Here is a 16,352-nt window from a genome sequence, read left to right as displayed (position 1 = left end):
ACATATACTATACTACATAAAACGAATTTCAACACCTAACTCGAACCTGTTGAATTAAAACTGTTTAAAACTCTTTCTGTCCGATACTGTTTAAACCAACGGTTTGAAACTATAGTCTGAAACCTAAATGTATGGAACTGGTTTGAAACCTAAATGTATGAAACTGGTCTGAAACCTATGGAATGGGTCTGAAACCTAAATGTATGAAACTGGTCAGACGGTTTGGAACTATTGTCTGAATCTTAAATGTTTGGAACTGGTCTGAAACCTAAATGTTTGAAACTGGTCAGACGGTTTGGAACTATTGTCTGAAACCTTAATATTTGGAACTGGTCTGAAACCTAAATGTTTGGAACTGGTCTGAAACCTACATGTTTGGAACTGGTCTGAAACCTAAATGTATGGAAGTATTGTCTGAACACCTAAATGTATAAATCGGGACTAAGCCTTAATGTATCAAACGGGCTGAAACCTAAATGCATAAAACGGAGGTGAACCGAAATGTATCAAACGGGCTGAAACATAAATGTATAAAACGGGGCTGAACCTAAATGTATCAAACGGGCTGAAACGTATCAAAACGAATGTATGGAAACTATTCCAACTGTTGTAAACTTTCGACGTATGAAACTTTATTATTAAAATATATTTATGAAACTGTTGGAACAGGGTAGCACTAAGGTATGGTTTAACAGCTAACACTCACTGCAATAGTGAGAGATGTGGAACGCAAAACCTTAGCACTAACCCTGTTTATACAACTTCTGCGGAACCTAAACTATCTATATCTTCTCAGCAGGTTTCAAACACTCCACTTTGTTTGACTTATCCTGCTACTCGTCTTAAACAATTAACTGTTTTAACTTTCTGCTCTTCTCCATGCAACGTCTCCGATACAAATGACAACTTGAACTGAATAGCTACCACTATTTATACTTCCAACGCGGACCTCGAAGAGAACAATTATACAGGTAAAGCGTCTGATAGCAACCAATGATAAAGGGATGATTTTAGATACAGTTTTCATCCATAAAAAAATTAAATGGGATACTCATATAGAGAGATATCGGAAAATATATAACTGAAGAAATATAATAATATTCTTAAACAGTAAATTCGTAACAGTAATATATAGTGTCTCACGTCGAACTACCATATTCCTGCAAAAAAATATATACAAATCAGTTTGCTTGAAATATACATCCCTAGGCTTATTACTTCGTAAACTATGGAAATGTTTTTAATTTTTTTTCTTAGTATGGACGAACACTGATACACTAAAACAGTCTGACCCGTTGCAGACTGGATATTAAAATCGAAAATTAACAGAAAACTATATACCGGTATTTTATCTTATACAATGTAGCTCATGTAGTCGTAAATTCAAACAAAGTATAGCCAAACAAATAAAGGGAGAAATATTTCTTATTTAAAAATGATTAATTGCCATACTAATATAAGAAGACCCTATATCAGTACTGAACGAATAACAATGAGAAGAAGAACAACGATCAAGAGTTGTTGACGTATTTTCTAAACTATGTTAAAAAATTAATCTAGAGTTGTCTCTCTTTGTCCGTTGTTAATTATAATTCACAAATACCAAAATTAAAATACTACAGACTTTCTGTATAGTATACTCATTTGTGTAGAGGTTCCATCCTCTGTATTGCATTTACAACTTATACAAAAACAATCCTTTGAATTAAACATACATTTCATTACACCAACTTATATTTACATTTTCATTACTAGAATATACATTTTTACTTTGTGGCATTACTTTGGCTACAGAGTATTCTGTAATATTTTGTTGAGGCGCCAGGGTGACTACCGATTACCTATACACAATGGCTATCAGCTGACCTATGTTGACATAGAGTTATAAAACACCTGGTAGTTAAACACGGTTACACCACCACCTACCATGGGGAGTGACCGTGAAAAACACTCATATTACCAATGCTCCAGTTATAAGTGCCCCATCTGTTGGCAAATGTAGGCCTCCCCTCTCTAAGATGAGGTGGAAGAGGTCTCAGAGTCACCCATCTGTAGACCCCACCGTTACCTCTAACCACATTTTCCAAACCTGCAAGCTCAATAAACTTTCCCTCCCAAATTTTTTCCTTAATTTTGAAAGACACGTGTTCCCCCACTGTGTCATGAATGCTAGATTCTTGTGACGGAGTGAAATCAATAGAATTATTTGCAATTTCAAAGTTTTGGTGTAACGGGTCGTGCCTTAAAGCGGGTAACGCTCGTGCATCCTCCTCCGACTCATTACCTGATGAGAAATCAGTAGTTTCCACCGGTCCTTCTGCTACCACGTGTCCGACCCCTTGTGTTTTCTTGGCAGTTCTTTTCCGGCCAGCTCCGTCCTTCTTTTGGGGGATTTCTTCGTTCTGCCCTCTCTATCCTCCTGTCCTTTTAGCCGCTCTACTCTTTCCCATGGCCCTTGATGGCGATCCTATGGCATTTCTCTTGTTTGGCATCTTTTCTTTTTGTTTTAAAACGTTTAACTAATTTGTGTAACACCTGCTTTCTAGTCGACAGCAAATTAACAAGTGCCCGAAACGGGTATTCCAAAATTCTAGTTCAAGCTGATACGGGAATTCCAAAATTCTGATTCAAGCTGAAAGCGCCCTCTATGGCCATGCCGAATATGGCAATGAGCTACAGGCTACAACACCCACGCACCCACACAAATATTTGATTGAATTAAACCAGATTATTGAAAATATAAAAGTTTTATAATCTCTATTATTTGACAGTAAAGAAAAAAATGATTTTTATTACTTTAACATCTAGGATGTTTATTATTTACTGATTTCAGGCTTTTGAAGAACGAAAATGTTGCAGAATTGTTAGGAATCCAGAACTCAGATCACCCAACACCAGCTTTTGTGTTTCATGGACATCTTAGACCTGTAAGTCGGTTCATAAGAAGCAAATTTATGAATTTTAAGGAAGATGTACCAAGAATATTACACGAAGTTCTATACGGCCTTGAATACATACACAGAAAGAAAATGGTCCATATGGAACTGAATCAGAATACAATTGCGGTAAATATGCATAATTAAGATATAAGTTATTTTGTATACTTAGTGTTGATGATGTCTGACAATGGTAACAGTAACAAACGTCTAATTATAATACTAATCAGTATAAGTTTTATTTGATACAAATAGTTTATCTTAGAAATCAATGTAAGATGGTGGCATGAATAAACATATGACAGTTATTCATAAACAGGATAGAAAAACGATATGCGTGTATCATATTAATGCATTCAATCAAAGCGCTTCGTCTAATAGGGTACTCACACAAAGCCAGGTAAATAAAATACTATTATTTTCCTGAAATGTGTATCAACAGTTTCTATTTTCAAAAACGCTGTTCTGTTTAACACTGTCTTTCGAATATTATCAGTATCATCGGTAAATTGATATAAAACTAATACTATAGGCTGTAGGGAGTTTTTCAAACAACAGCTTTAATTTTACAATAGTTTATGTGTCCCACACCGTCAAAAGTATCAAAATGGAGTACGGCAAAATTCACCTAAATTAAATTCAGACAAGGATAATTTCCTAAAAAACGTATCGTGAAATATTAACTAAAATTTACATTTACACCTATTATGCAAGCGGGCACTTTGAAGTTGTAACACTATAAAAACAGATGATTAAATTATATATGTCTTAAAATAATGTTTTTTTTTTAAATTAAATAAATTTTGAAAAGACCGTTTATCAAAAAATATATATAAGAAATACATTCTTAACTAAAATAAACAGTGTGTTGAAAAAAAAATATGCATTATGAAATTACAAAAATACTGAACTCCGACAAAAATTCAAACGGAAAGTTTCCAATCAAAAGGCAAAATCAAAATATTAGATTACACATCGAACGAACAGATAAAAACTGTCATATTCCTCACTTAGTACAGGCATTTTCTTATGCAGAAAAATGGTGGATTAAACCTGGTTTCATAGCTAACTAAATCTCTCACTTGTATTCATTCGGTCACAAACACTTTTTTTTCAAGAACATGTATAAATTTCAATATAGTGTCAAAATTGCATTCAACGGTAATATATACTATATAATAAAAATATGATTTTAATCAAATGTGAAAAATTCTTGACAAGTGTTTTAAGACTTTCATATAGATTCTTTGGTATTCATTATTTCTAGATAACTTTCCGACTTTGATCTTTTCAGCGAAACGAATATACAAGAAATGTGTGGTTACCTTTTAATTTGTACCACTCATATAAAAGAATAAAAACCTAATTAGGTTATAATAAAGTTATTGTTTTTCGATTGTTACATGTTAAATGACAAAATCTACTTGATTTAGATGCTGATACCTATGATAAAACAATACCGCATGTCTCCAATAGTAATAGTCATTGTAAAATAACACAGGTATATTGTTCCCTTTTAGATCGACGACAATCATGTTGTTAAACTCTGTGGAGCATGCCAACCAAGGGTTGCTCCATTACCAGTAGATAAGGATAGAGTACTTGCGGGAGACTTCGTTTACCTCAGTCCAGAAGTTCTAAATGGAGATCTGTATGTTGCATGTGCGGACATTTATGCTTTTGGTCTCTTAGTATTTGAGATTTTAGTGGGACAAGCGTTTAAAGACCAACGTCAGCAACTTCTTTCGGAATTCATCGATAACTGCAAGCCATGTGCTTTAAATGGCTGTCCTTATACACTAGAAAATTTATCTCAAAGCACAAAGGACATAATACAAGATTGTCTTGATGAGATCTTGGAGCGTAGGCCTTCTATTGAAAATCTCAATCACTCTGTTTCTAACATTAGAAATGAACCTGTGTTAGGTCGATTGCAAGAAATGAAAAGAAATAATACTACGGAAAAAAGGACATCGTCGTTTTGTTACGAAAGACTACGCAAGGAAGGGATGGCAGAGAATCAACCTGGTGTCCTTAGAGCATCCCAAGACATCCAACATCAGATAACAAAAGAAGTTGGATATAACAACGAAACTTCAGCAAGTCTAAACATGGATAAAACAGTGTCATTCTTGAGGTCGTCATCAAATAATCTAGGAACAAAAGATCTCTTTGACAATAAATCATCAAGAATAAGAGCTCCTCTAACAAAACAAATGCGACACTTCTCAGTTGAAACAGAGCGTTATGCAGGAGAACAAAATGATTCCAAAGCCGAACAGAGTAATCGGTCCAAAACGACCCGAGCACCCCAAATTAGCATTCTGAGGTCCTCATCTGAAACGCCACAGTCGATAGGAGAAACACCAAGCGAACATCTAGTAGCAAGAATGACAAAATCATTAGAAGAAAAAGAGGAAAGTGGATCTACTGGGTCACAATCTCCAAGCCGATTACGACAATCATAAAGTAATGCCCACTGTATATGATATCTAACTCATCGCAGACAATCATAAAGTTACTTATTTCATACAAACTGTCTTATATTGAAATTCATAAATATTATCATAGAATGACCACCAGCTAATATTTCATTGTATTATCAAGTATATTTTTTATGTTTTTAATAATTGATTTTGATAGAAACTCACGACTGAGTGCGTAGGGTTATTCTTTTTAAAGTGGTAGGGTGTACAAAATATTCTAAAAGTCAAAGCATTTTCAAATACAAAAATGTGAATATGTTTTATATACTTGGCTTAGTTTTAATATAAAAACAAGTGTACTTTCTTGTAAAAGAATAGCCATTCTACTTTTAAATCTTCATAATTTTACTACTATTGAGTTATTTTCTTTGCCGATATATTCTCGTATGAAGTGACATTAACTTCGTGAATTTTCGTTAGAACTTAGACATCTACACAGCGCAATCGCAATGGAAAAACCGTGCTGTATGAATACAAACAAACATGGAGGTGATGTATAAAGTAGTAACTGATGCTTAAAAACTTAAATACACAATATCGTATAGTTACTGTTGAGTAAAGTTAAAATAACAAATTGAAACTCATAGAAAACATATAAAAAATTATCATGGCTCTAATAATACACTTGTTTTTTTAAAGTTTTCCACGGGCTCTGTGTTGATTGTTTATGTTAATCAATTTCACAATCCGGTAAAACTTCAACAACAATATCGAAAGTTAATGAGCTTGCGATCAAAAAGGATTAAATGAAATGTTAGTTGTCGATAATACACTATGGATTCGTGATAAATGTAAAAAAAAAATGGTGCATACAGGACTTAATTTAGTATGTATGCATGCATTTGTTCAAAAATTTCTACAACATTATAATTACAAAAAAGTCGTTTCATATGACTTTGACATACAATTTTCCATATTTCACTTTTTATAAAAGAGGGACGAAAGATACAAAAGGGACAGTCAAACTAATATATCTAAAACAAACTGACAACGTCATGGCTAAAAATGAAAAAGACAAACAAACAACAGCACACATGGCACAACATAGAAAACTAAAGAATAAACAACACGAAACCCACCAAAAAACTAGGGGTGATCTCAGTTGCTCCGGAAGGGTAAGCAGATCCTGCTCCATATGTGGCACCCGTCGTGTTGCTTATGTGATAACAAATCCGGTAAATAGTCTTCCGTAGGTCACATTCATGAAAAGGAAGGGCATTGTAGTTACGACGTAAGGAACATATCCGATATCATTTGTGAAACGGTTGTTCCTTAACGGTAAACCAACTCGTGATGGCGTCCGTAAAATTTACGAAGGGATGATTTAAACTTCACCATTTGGAACTCTTGGTTTAATAGCTTCCTTGTGAGCAGCAACCCTCTATCAAGAAAATCATGATAGGAAATGCAAGCACGGGAATATCGTATCAAGTGGGAGATATATACCCCGTATGCAGGTGCTGCTGGAATGTTGCTACTTAGAAATGGAAAGTTCACAATTGGAAAGCTGAAATCATCTCTTTTGTCGTAAAGTTTTGTTTTCAACCGACCCTCATTGTTTATTTCTAAAAGCATTATAAGCTTTTTGTACTTAAAGAGGATGGCGAGTAAGATAAAACATTGCATTATGTAAGAGTGTACATCATTTTAATTAATATTGTATGTATAATAAATGAACATAATAGTTCACTCAGCCAAGACAATCATAATGGGTTCATTTAGTAAGTGACTTATTTCAAAAGGAAGTGTAGAAATATATTTATTACAAACATTGTCAAAACATTAACTTGAATTTCAGAGTAAGATTAATAAAATATTCAATAAGCTTTTTTTTCAATAATGGAAGGAATTCACGACAGACTTTGGATCACTTTGTAAAATCATTTTTCGTGTGCTAAGCATCTTTTTGTATAATAATCATAAATTTTACCAATACTTGTTGGAGTTGCATAGTTATCCTAGGAATATATTACCTTAGCTGTATATGGCAAAACTTTTAGAATGTTTGGTCATCAATGCTCTTCAACTTCGTGCTTAAGATGTCCTCTTAATCTTTTTTTTTTATATCCAATCATCACTGATGAGTCTTTTGTAGACGAAACGCGCGTCTTGCCCAAATACAAAATTTCTATTCTGGTATCAGTGATGAGTTCATTTACATAAAACATTATTTTTATTTAATCTCCAACTAAATGCAGCAGGAAATATTCTTAAATTTGGGTATATTAATCATCAAACTATACGGTTCTTCTCAAATGCAGCCTTGAAGACGAAACGCGTGATTCAGGCGCATACAAAAAATTGCAAAAGTGGTATTTATATTGAGTTTATTTGTGTATGATGCCGCTGCTGTTGAATATGAAACTTGAAAGAAATCTTAAGTTCAATGAGAAATTGTGATTTATTTATTATTCATTAATTTTCATTTATGATTTTAGGAAAAAACTATACGAAACATTTCCAACAAGAAAAACTTTTGTAAGACGAACAATTCTTCAAAGCACAGAAAATTGGTTATACTTATTCTACTAGAACAAGTGTTCCTGTAGGGTCAAAAATTCTTGCGCCACTTGCGATATCCCTTATGATACTCGTGTCGCACTACGTTGTGTCATATCTAATGATTCGACAACTCACATTACTGGATTGGTAAATATCACGCTAAGACTTCATTAATTTCCTTAGACATCGGTCATGTAATTTCTAGTATCTCTAACTTAAATAGAAACTGTGAACTAAATATTTTCAGGAAAAGAATAGAGAACAATGAAATTGAGAACAAACACTTCGAAAATTAAAAACATTACACGAATGAAAACTCGCACAAAGCAATTCTTTTATAAACTATGACTTAGATGGAGGGTTGTCTTATTATCATGGCACTCATACCACATCATTTATATCTATTTTACAGATTATAAATTTATAACCAATTGGATTATTTGGACTCTTGAAATATCAGTTTATGACAAATTAAAGTTGTCAGAACTAGTATGTGACCTATGTTTAATTTTTACATTTTTCAAAGTTCTCGTCTATTCAATGCTCTTCAACTTCGTACTTTATTTGTTTTTTAACATTTTTGATTCGAGCGTCACTAATGGGTCTTTTGTAGACGAAACGCGCGGCTAACGTAAATAAAAAAATTCAATTCTGATATCAATGATGAGTTTATTTTCATTATGTATATTATAAATTGAAAATTAAATGTCGACTCTCTTTAAGAAGCAATGATAGAATCGCGTAGAGAAAGGATCAAGAAAAATATAACTTAATAAGATATGTCACTTTAACATTACTCCTCAAATATATCCGCATATAAGTTAATCAGTATGATTTCGACCCTTACTGAGGCTATTATTTTTTTTATATAACTCCGTGTAAGTAAACTTTCAAAAGTCCTATGGAAAGCGGAATCAACTTCATAAAAAGTCGCAAATAATAAAAGTAACAGAGAATGAAAAATGTATATAACCGTCGAAAAAAATCATTGTCAATATGTATTCAGGAAGATTGTGGTATCAATTTGCCAAGCAGTTTAAGAGGAGACTATATTTGTGTTATGTTAATGAAGAAAACAACGGCCGCCTAGTCATAATTGTAGCGCTCAGGGCCCTTCACTCCAGTGAGCTTAGAATAATGCTTTATATGAATCTATTATGTGAAGAAGAAAACAATAATCTCCTTCCGTCAAGAATCAAAATTTATGTTACCTTAGTCAAGAACAAATAACAGCTGTATAAGATTTTGACCCACACAGTGGTCTTTAACACAAATATTCGTGATGCATTGAATAATGCGTAATGTATGTGGAACAATACAGCTAGGCTCCTTATTGGGATACGATTGCTTTCAAGCAATCTGTAGACTTATACCAGTGGTTCAGGACAATGCCCTCACGTCAATCGTTTTATTCTAAACATTAAGGACCATCTCAGATTCTTATGATTGTCTTGGTTTAAAAGGTAAAAACAAACAAAGGTATTGAACTCAAACAACTTTCCTATATTATTCTTTTCATAACCTTCATGTTTAATATTTCCCTTGACTTATATGCGTGTTTGTAACAACACCGAAAATCAGAATTAAGCAGTATTTATATTTAGTGTTTTTATAAATTTAGAAACACGTCAGAGGGAATTCCCCAGCTGTGATAAAAATGCGAGAGTTCTCTGAATTCCGATAAATCTATTTCTGTCATATAAGAACTGAAGTGGGGTTTCACTTATATGTCACCGTTATTAAACTGATATTTGATATTGTACTTCCATAAAAAAAAAATAGAGAACCATTTAGGTTTAATATTATACGTTCTTACTACAGAGTTTGTTTAGGTAATTATGCGCATGCGTATAGTTTTCTTAACTTCAAGGGGTACTAGGTTAAATGGTTGCTCTGGATTCCCCACTAAATTGATTAATTTATAACTCATGGGATCCTTTCTATGTATGTCTGCTATTGAGGATTATTGTTGTTGCATAATTTTAAATCATATGCATCATTTAAATTAAAATAAATTTAGTCCACCTCGTAAAGATTTACTTTTACACCCATTTAGGCGAAATGGAGTCTTCCATATTATCGTTTCGAGTTGTCTCCCTTCCGGAAGTCACTTCCGAAAATTCTGAATCAACAACATTTTCAGAAAAATTAACTCGTTCTGTCGATAAACGTCGTATTATATTAAAAAAACGATCGCAATTTAAACCGAGGAATGTGTACGGAAGGGAGTCATGATCACTGACCCAAAGGAAATTAAATATTTTAAAGAGTTAGGAATGGGGTTCCTCCTAGAATTAACGTAGGAATAATAAAATAAAATTAACGGTACCAATTTTCTTGTACCAGATAATAGGTGATAAGATACGAAGTGAAAAATTATACTTCTCTCATTCTGAGTCTCAGTGACTACTGTGGAAAGTAAACTTGGAATTGATAGTACAAAAATAAAACACAATAGGCCTAAGTACATTGTTCCTACACTTTTAACCGGGATTGGCTATTTTGTAACTATTCAGATTACGTAAATTACATTTTACATTTGCAGTTGAATTAGTTTTGAAAATAATATTATCCAGCTACATGTATACATGTGTCAATGAAAACAATGGCAATCGTATCCCTCAGAGCAATCTGCTCTTTGATTTTTTTTATGCTTTGGAAAAACTAGGATATCGAGCGACTAATGAAAACTGTAACAGAGCATGGCAATGATTACATTTTTGTGAATGAATTTGATGATATTCAATGAAATTCTAATACACTTGGTGATGAAAGATCATCAGTGTGGTTTTATATTTCTCAAATATTTGAAAGTATTGCATAATCTACGGCTACGTGGAACCTGGAGATTGTCCCAAGAAGTATATGGTCTGCTGAACGATATCTGAGATATTGATTTGACCACAAAGACTTAGTATTATTCACTGATCCTTGAAATAAAGTCGAGGTCCGGTGAAAACAGGCACGAAGACCCTGCACGTACTAAAAATAGTTATCTTATTACTCATTAAAAAAAAACAGAAATAAACATTGCCAGGACAATGGACAAATAACAAAAGGAGGCTTCATTCGGCATCTGTAAACAAAGAATGAAGTAGTAATTCTTTTACCATCTTTAATATATATTGTTTAAGTAGGTAGTTAGTTAACGCCACCGCCACCAGATCACTCTCTTTCTGCAACAGAAGTCACATTCTCGACAAAAAGATATACAATCGTCTATTTTTACCAATATTCTAAATACAATGTATAATACTTGAGTGTGTATAATAATAGATGATGCTTCACACCAAACTAACATATTCATGAAAACAAATCTGATATTCAATTAGCATGAAATACATATTATGTGCACTTACAGGATACGCAAATAATAAACAAATGAAGTGTTGTTTTATTCTATTTCCTAACATTGCTGACACAAAGACCTACAAACATTAAGGAACACTGCGTGGTGCAGACGTAATATCAAAATAAGAATATAACAAAAACAATAGTGTTTATATAATACAACATTTGAAGACCTCATATAAACGAAAAGGACCAGAGACCATAGCTAAATTCAAACAGAGAATGAGGGCTATGCATTAGGCATGTGCATTCCTTATTCAAAACGATTTTCTACCATACAATTAAAAAATGTTTTCATCACCCATTGAGTAAACTTTTATTCAAGACGTTTCTTGTGTACAACTTGGAAATTAGTATGGCATTCATTATCACTGAACTAGTATATATTTGTTTAGGGGCCAGTTGAAGGACGCCTCCGGGTACGGGAATTTCTCGCTACATTGAAGACCTGTTGGTGACCTTCTGCTGTTGTGTTTTTCTATTGTCGGGTTGTTGTCTCTTTGGCACATTCCCCATTTCCATTCTCAATTTTATGTAACCTATTTACTGATTTCTTAATAGGTCCGTGTCAGAAATCAAAGTTAAATGGTGACATTACCATTATTATATTGACCTATTTCAAAGTAAACATAGCAATTGTGATTAAACATAAAGTTATCAGCTTTTCCAAAAGTCCAAAAAAATAATTTCCATCAACATTCAAAATTGTTGATATACACATTGCAGTTTGTTCATAAAATAAAATACATACTAATATCATATCAATGCATTCTATCAAAACGATTCGCCATAAAGCAGAAGCGGAAACTTATTGTCAGGAAAATGAATAACTTGTATATTCCCTGAAATTAGCATCAACAATAATTATTGCCATAAACGTTTGTTTTTTTTTTTCATGTGCAACGATCACTTTAGAATCAAGTCAGATTTGTCAATCTATTTTTTTTTATGAGAATAGCATAGTTAGTCAGTAGTAACCTTCTAAATTTAAAATCATAGTGGAATGTTTAAATAACCTTCTTCAATATAAAATTCAAGGATGCTTAATTTGAAGAAAAATAATTTTAAGGACTTGGGTAACAATGCATTTCAGATAATCATTTGAAAGAAATTAACATTTGTCTGCAAAAGACAGGTTACCAGAAACAGTTGAGAAGGAATTTAAGAATCGAATGCAAAACATTAGCTCAAAGAATGCGAATAGCAACACCAATATTCACAAAACACTATTTGGGTACTATCATCGTTAAATTAATATAAAACTTACATTTATAGGCTTTATTGCGTATTTTCCGTAACTATCAGTAGAACATGTAAACTTACATTTATAGGCTTTATTGCGTATTTTCCGTAACTATCAGTAGAACATCTGTATTTGGCAAAACTTTGAGGAACCTTTTGTCAGCTATTATTCGTGTGTTTCTCTATCATATATGTTCTCCCATTTATTTGTATTGTAGTCCAACCATGTAATGTTGTCATTTTAATGTTATATTTAACATTGCCATAAAAGCGGGAAGTTTGGCATGCCACAAAACCAGGTTCAACCCACCATTTTTTCTTTAAATGTCCTATACGAAGTCAGAAAAATAGCCATGGTTATAATTCGTTTCTGTGTGTGTTACATTTTGATGTTGTGTTTCTGTTGTGTCGTAGTTCTCCTCTTATATTTGATGTGTTTCCGTCAGTTTTAGTTTGTAACCCGGATTTGTTTTTTTCTCAATCGATTTATGAATTTCGAACAGCGATATACTACTGTTGCCTTTATTTAGGAATTGTGGTCCTCAATGGTCTTCAACTTCGTACTTTATTTTGTCTCTTTAACTTTTTTTTATTCGAGCGTCACTTGTGAGTCTTTTGTAGACGAAACGCCAGACGCCTAAATACAAAATTTAAATCCTGGTATATATGATGAGTTTATTTACAACCACTGGATCGATGCCGCTGTTGGTGGATTGTGTATTCCCCGAGGATAACACCAGCCTAGTAGTCAGCACTTCTGACATGAATTATCAATTATGGTGTCTTCCCAATTGTCCCACTTTTTAAAATTACAGGTAAAAAAGTAAAGAAATTTTGTGGGACAATCGGGAAGATGTTTGTGGGACAATTGGGAATTATTTTGATAGTTATTAATTTGTGTTTATGGTGTGTAGCAGTTAATTATAGGTTACTAATCAATGTAATTTATAAAATATGTGGGGGGAAAAACAAGAAAGAAAAATAATATTTACATATTTTATGTTGCACAAAGTAGGTACAATTGAAATCATCAACCATGGAAAATAATATGAAATCATAAAATTTTAAGACTTAAATCACAGGCACTTGTCTCAGAAAAAAAATCATATATACTTTTATAAAACGTTATATTAAGGTATATAAAGGGGGGAATTATGAGACAAGTGCCTGTGTCTTAGATGCATGATTTTTTAAATTAGTTTTTAATAACTTTTAACAAGCTGTCAGTTAAACTGGAAGTACTGTCTGATCTGTACTTTTGTTGTGTGAATGATGAGTTGCCGTACACGTGTATTGTATTCTGTTTTTGTTAGATGTATTTCTGTTTGCATCCATCTGATGAAACAGTATAAAAAAGACGACGTGGTATGGTTTCCAATAAGATAATTCTTCACAAGAGACTAAATGACACAGAAATTTAACAGCTACAGGTCACCGTACGGCTCAACAATGAGCAAATAATGCTACATAGTCAGCTATAAAAGTCCCCGAAATAACAAATGAAAATCAATTTAAACGAGCAAACTAACAGCCAAATTTATTTGAAGAGGTTAGACGTTAGTTTTTCTTGTTTGTATTATTTTACATTTTTCATATGGGACCTTTTCAAGCCGACTATGCGGTGTGGGCATTGCTCATTGTTGAAGGCCTTATTGTGAATTGTACATGTTAATCTGTGTCATTTGGTCTCTTGTGGAGAGTTGTCTTATATACTTCTTTATGCTGTCTTTCAGATACTTATCAATTCATTCCTAACTAGATTGTGATCTGATGATTTTTTTCAGAAACGTGTTCAAATTTCAATATTGGTTAAAATTGCCTTTAACATCAATGTAAATTGTAAAGAGCTAAATATTATCATCATTTAGTTTTAAACTATATATGTTTATAGTGGATTGGGAAACAAGTTATTGCAACTTATATTAATCCCTTTCCACTTTGCTGGTGCGAGTGCTGCTTTGTAGCAGCATTAGTCTGCTCTTTTTCGAAATCTACAAAGGCGTCTTTTAGGTGCAAGATGGCTCTCTCTTAACGCGGGTCAGCCATTTATCGTCCCCTTCCGACGGACTATCATCGATTCTTTAGACCATACTCGCAAATGGCGTCAAGGGAGAGTCCCTGTAATTTTCTCCCCATAGCAGGGATCAAACCAGGAAACCTTTGTATTAGCAGTCCGATGCACTAACCACTACACCACGGCTCTTCTCCTATGAGCATCATTTAATGGACAAGATGTCAATTAATTGATTGTTTCACATTCAGTATTTTGAATAATAATTAAGCCCGTTTGGGTTGATTACTCATATTATCTCCAATATAACGCGACTATAAACACCTGTCATATAAGTGGGAGATTAAGCTACTTATAAAACCAGATTTAAGGTAGCACAATACAAAGATTTTATAACTCCAACTTCCAAGTTTTAAAATGCTGTAACTTTCTTAATAATGCTTGAAAATTTATAAAAGTGGTAGTTTTGGATAGCTAACAGATTGCTCTTTCAAATAAATGCAATGTTAGTATTATGCAACAATTATGTAACCAATTATAATGTTAACTGTGTCTAAAATATTTTTCACCAAATTTCCACTTTCAAATGAAATTAGCTTCTGCATAGGTGTCCCTAGAGGGTTGAATTTATTATAAGTTGTTCCTATGGCCATTATCTACAAAAGGGTGTCTCAGATTTCAGATAGAATGTATAACTCGAATAATTCAGCGCCCTCTATCCACTACTTTTAATGGAGTGATCGAAGTGATCGTAATATAACGACTGGATTATTCGGGTTAATAGAATGTATAGAACAAATTTTATACCTAATTAAACATTATCTTCTTTTATGTGGTTAGGATGTTTACACTAATTAGAGATTTATGAGAGAATGGAATACCATAGAGACAATCTGAGACACCCTTTTGAAGCCCATGATGTGTTGATTAAGATTTCGTTAACATTTTCTGTATAGTTAAAGAGATGATAGAGCTAAATTCATTCGAGTGAACTTACCCAGATTTTGCCACTAATTACATAATAATTGATTACATAAAGATTGCATAATAAAAATAACGCATTCATTTAAAAGATTAATCTTTTATCTATCTATATATACCTCTTTTATTATTTTCTATGCATTCATAAGAAATTTTTTTAATCTAGCTGTACATTGATATTTATAATTATTAATTTTCAATATATATACATATATGCTTGCTTTCACAACATGTTCTCATCGCAATTAACTAGGTGATTAAAAATTACATCCATGAGATGTACTCACCTACGTCATAGTTCACCTGTGTAACATACACTAGCGTTAGTTTTAATTTGTCGTTTAGTTGAATAATTTCAATTATGTGAACAAAAAACTGAATTTATTCCAGGGGTGGTGGTGGATTGTGGTAAGTATAATTAACCCTATAAATTCATATAAAATCTCTTCTTGAGATTTCAAAAATTACCATTTTATATGAATTTGGTTAAATATACTTACCATGAAATTACATTTATATATATAGAATATTTACTGATTAACAAGCAGTATTTCATTTGGTGGAGGATATGTATATATATATTTTAATCCCGTCTCTCATAATTCTTTTTAGAATGGCATTAATATTTTATATTATTGTATGTATTCGTGTATTATGTTATGTATTGTAATATTAATGGTGAGACGTAAATAAACTTTGTATTGTAATAAGAAAGTTACAGCATTTCAAAGGTTAGTGATTTGAAGTAAAACAATCTTTGTATTGTGCTACCTTAAGTATAGAAATATTATTTTAACTCGATATGTAGAAGAAACGCGCGTCTGGCGTATATATAAATGTTCC

The 16,352-nt window shown here is 32.7% G+C and overlaps 1 protein-coding gene across 3 annotated transcripts in view; it reads left to right on the top strand.

Annotated features, from left to right (window-relative positions):
• The window catches only part of LOC139524755 (uncharacterized), a 29,298-nt gene extending 23,256 nt beyond the window's left edge, over nucleotides 1–6,042 (top strand). For all 3 annotated transcript variants that reach the window (XM_071319833.1, XM_071319824.1, XM_071319817.1), the window contains 2 exons: nucleotides 2,834–3,065; nucleotides 4,457–6,042. In XM_071319833.1, coding sequence (XP_071175934.1) covers nucleotides 2,834–3,065; nucleotides 4,457–5,404 — 1,180 coding nt within the window. In that variant the 3' untranslated portion in view covers nucleotides 5,405–6,042. The remainder of the gene's footprint in view (nucleotides 1–2,833; nucleotides 3,066–4,456) is intronic.
• The last annotated feature ends 10,310 nt before the right edge of the window (nucleotides 6,043–16,352 follow it).

Source organism: Mytilus edulis, chromosome 1, assembly GCF_963676685.1.
Source record: "Mytilus edulis chromosome 1, xbMytEdul2.2, whole genome shotgun sequence".
Classification (NCBI taxonomy): domain Eukaryota; kingdom Metazoa; phylum Mollusca; class Bivalvia; order Mytilida; family Mytilidae; genus Mytilus; species Mytilus edulis.
This window is presented reverse-complemented; position numbering and strand designations above follow the sequence as displayed.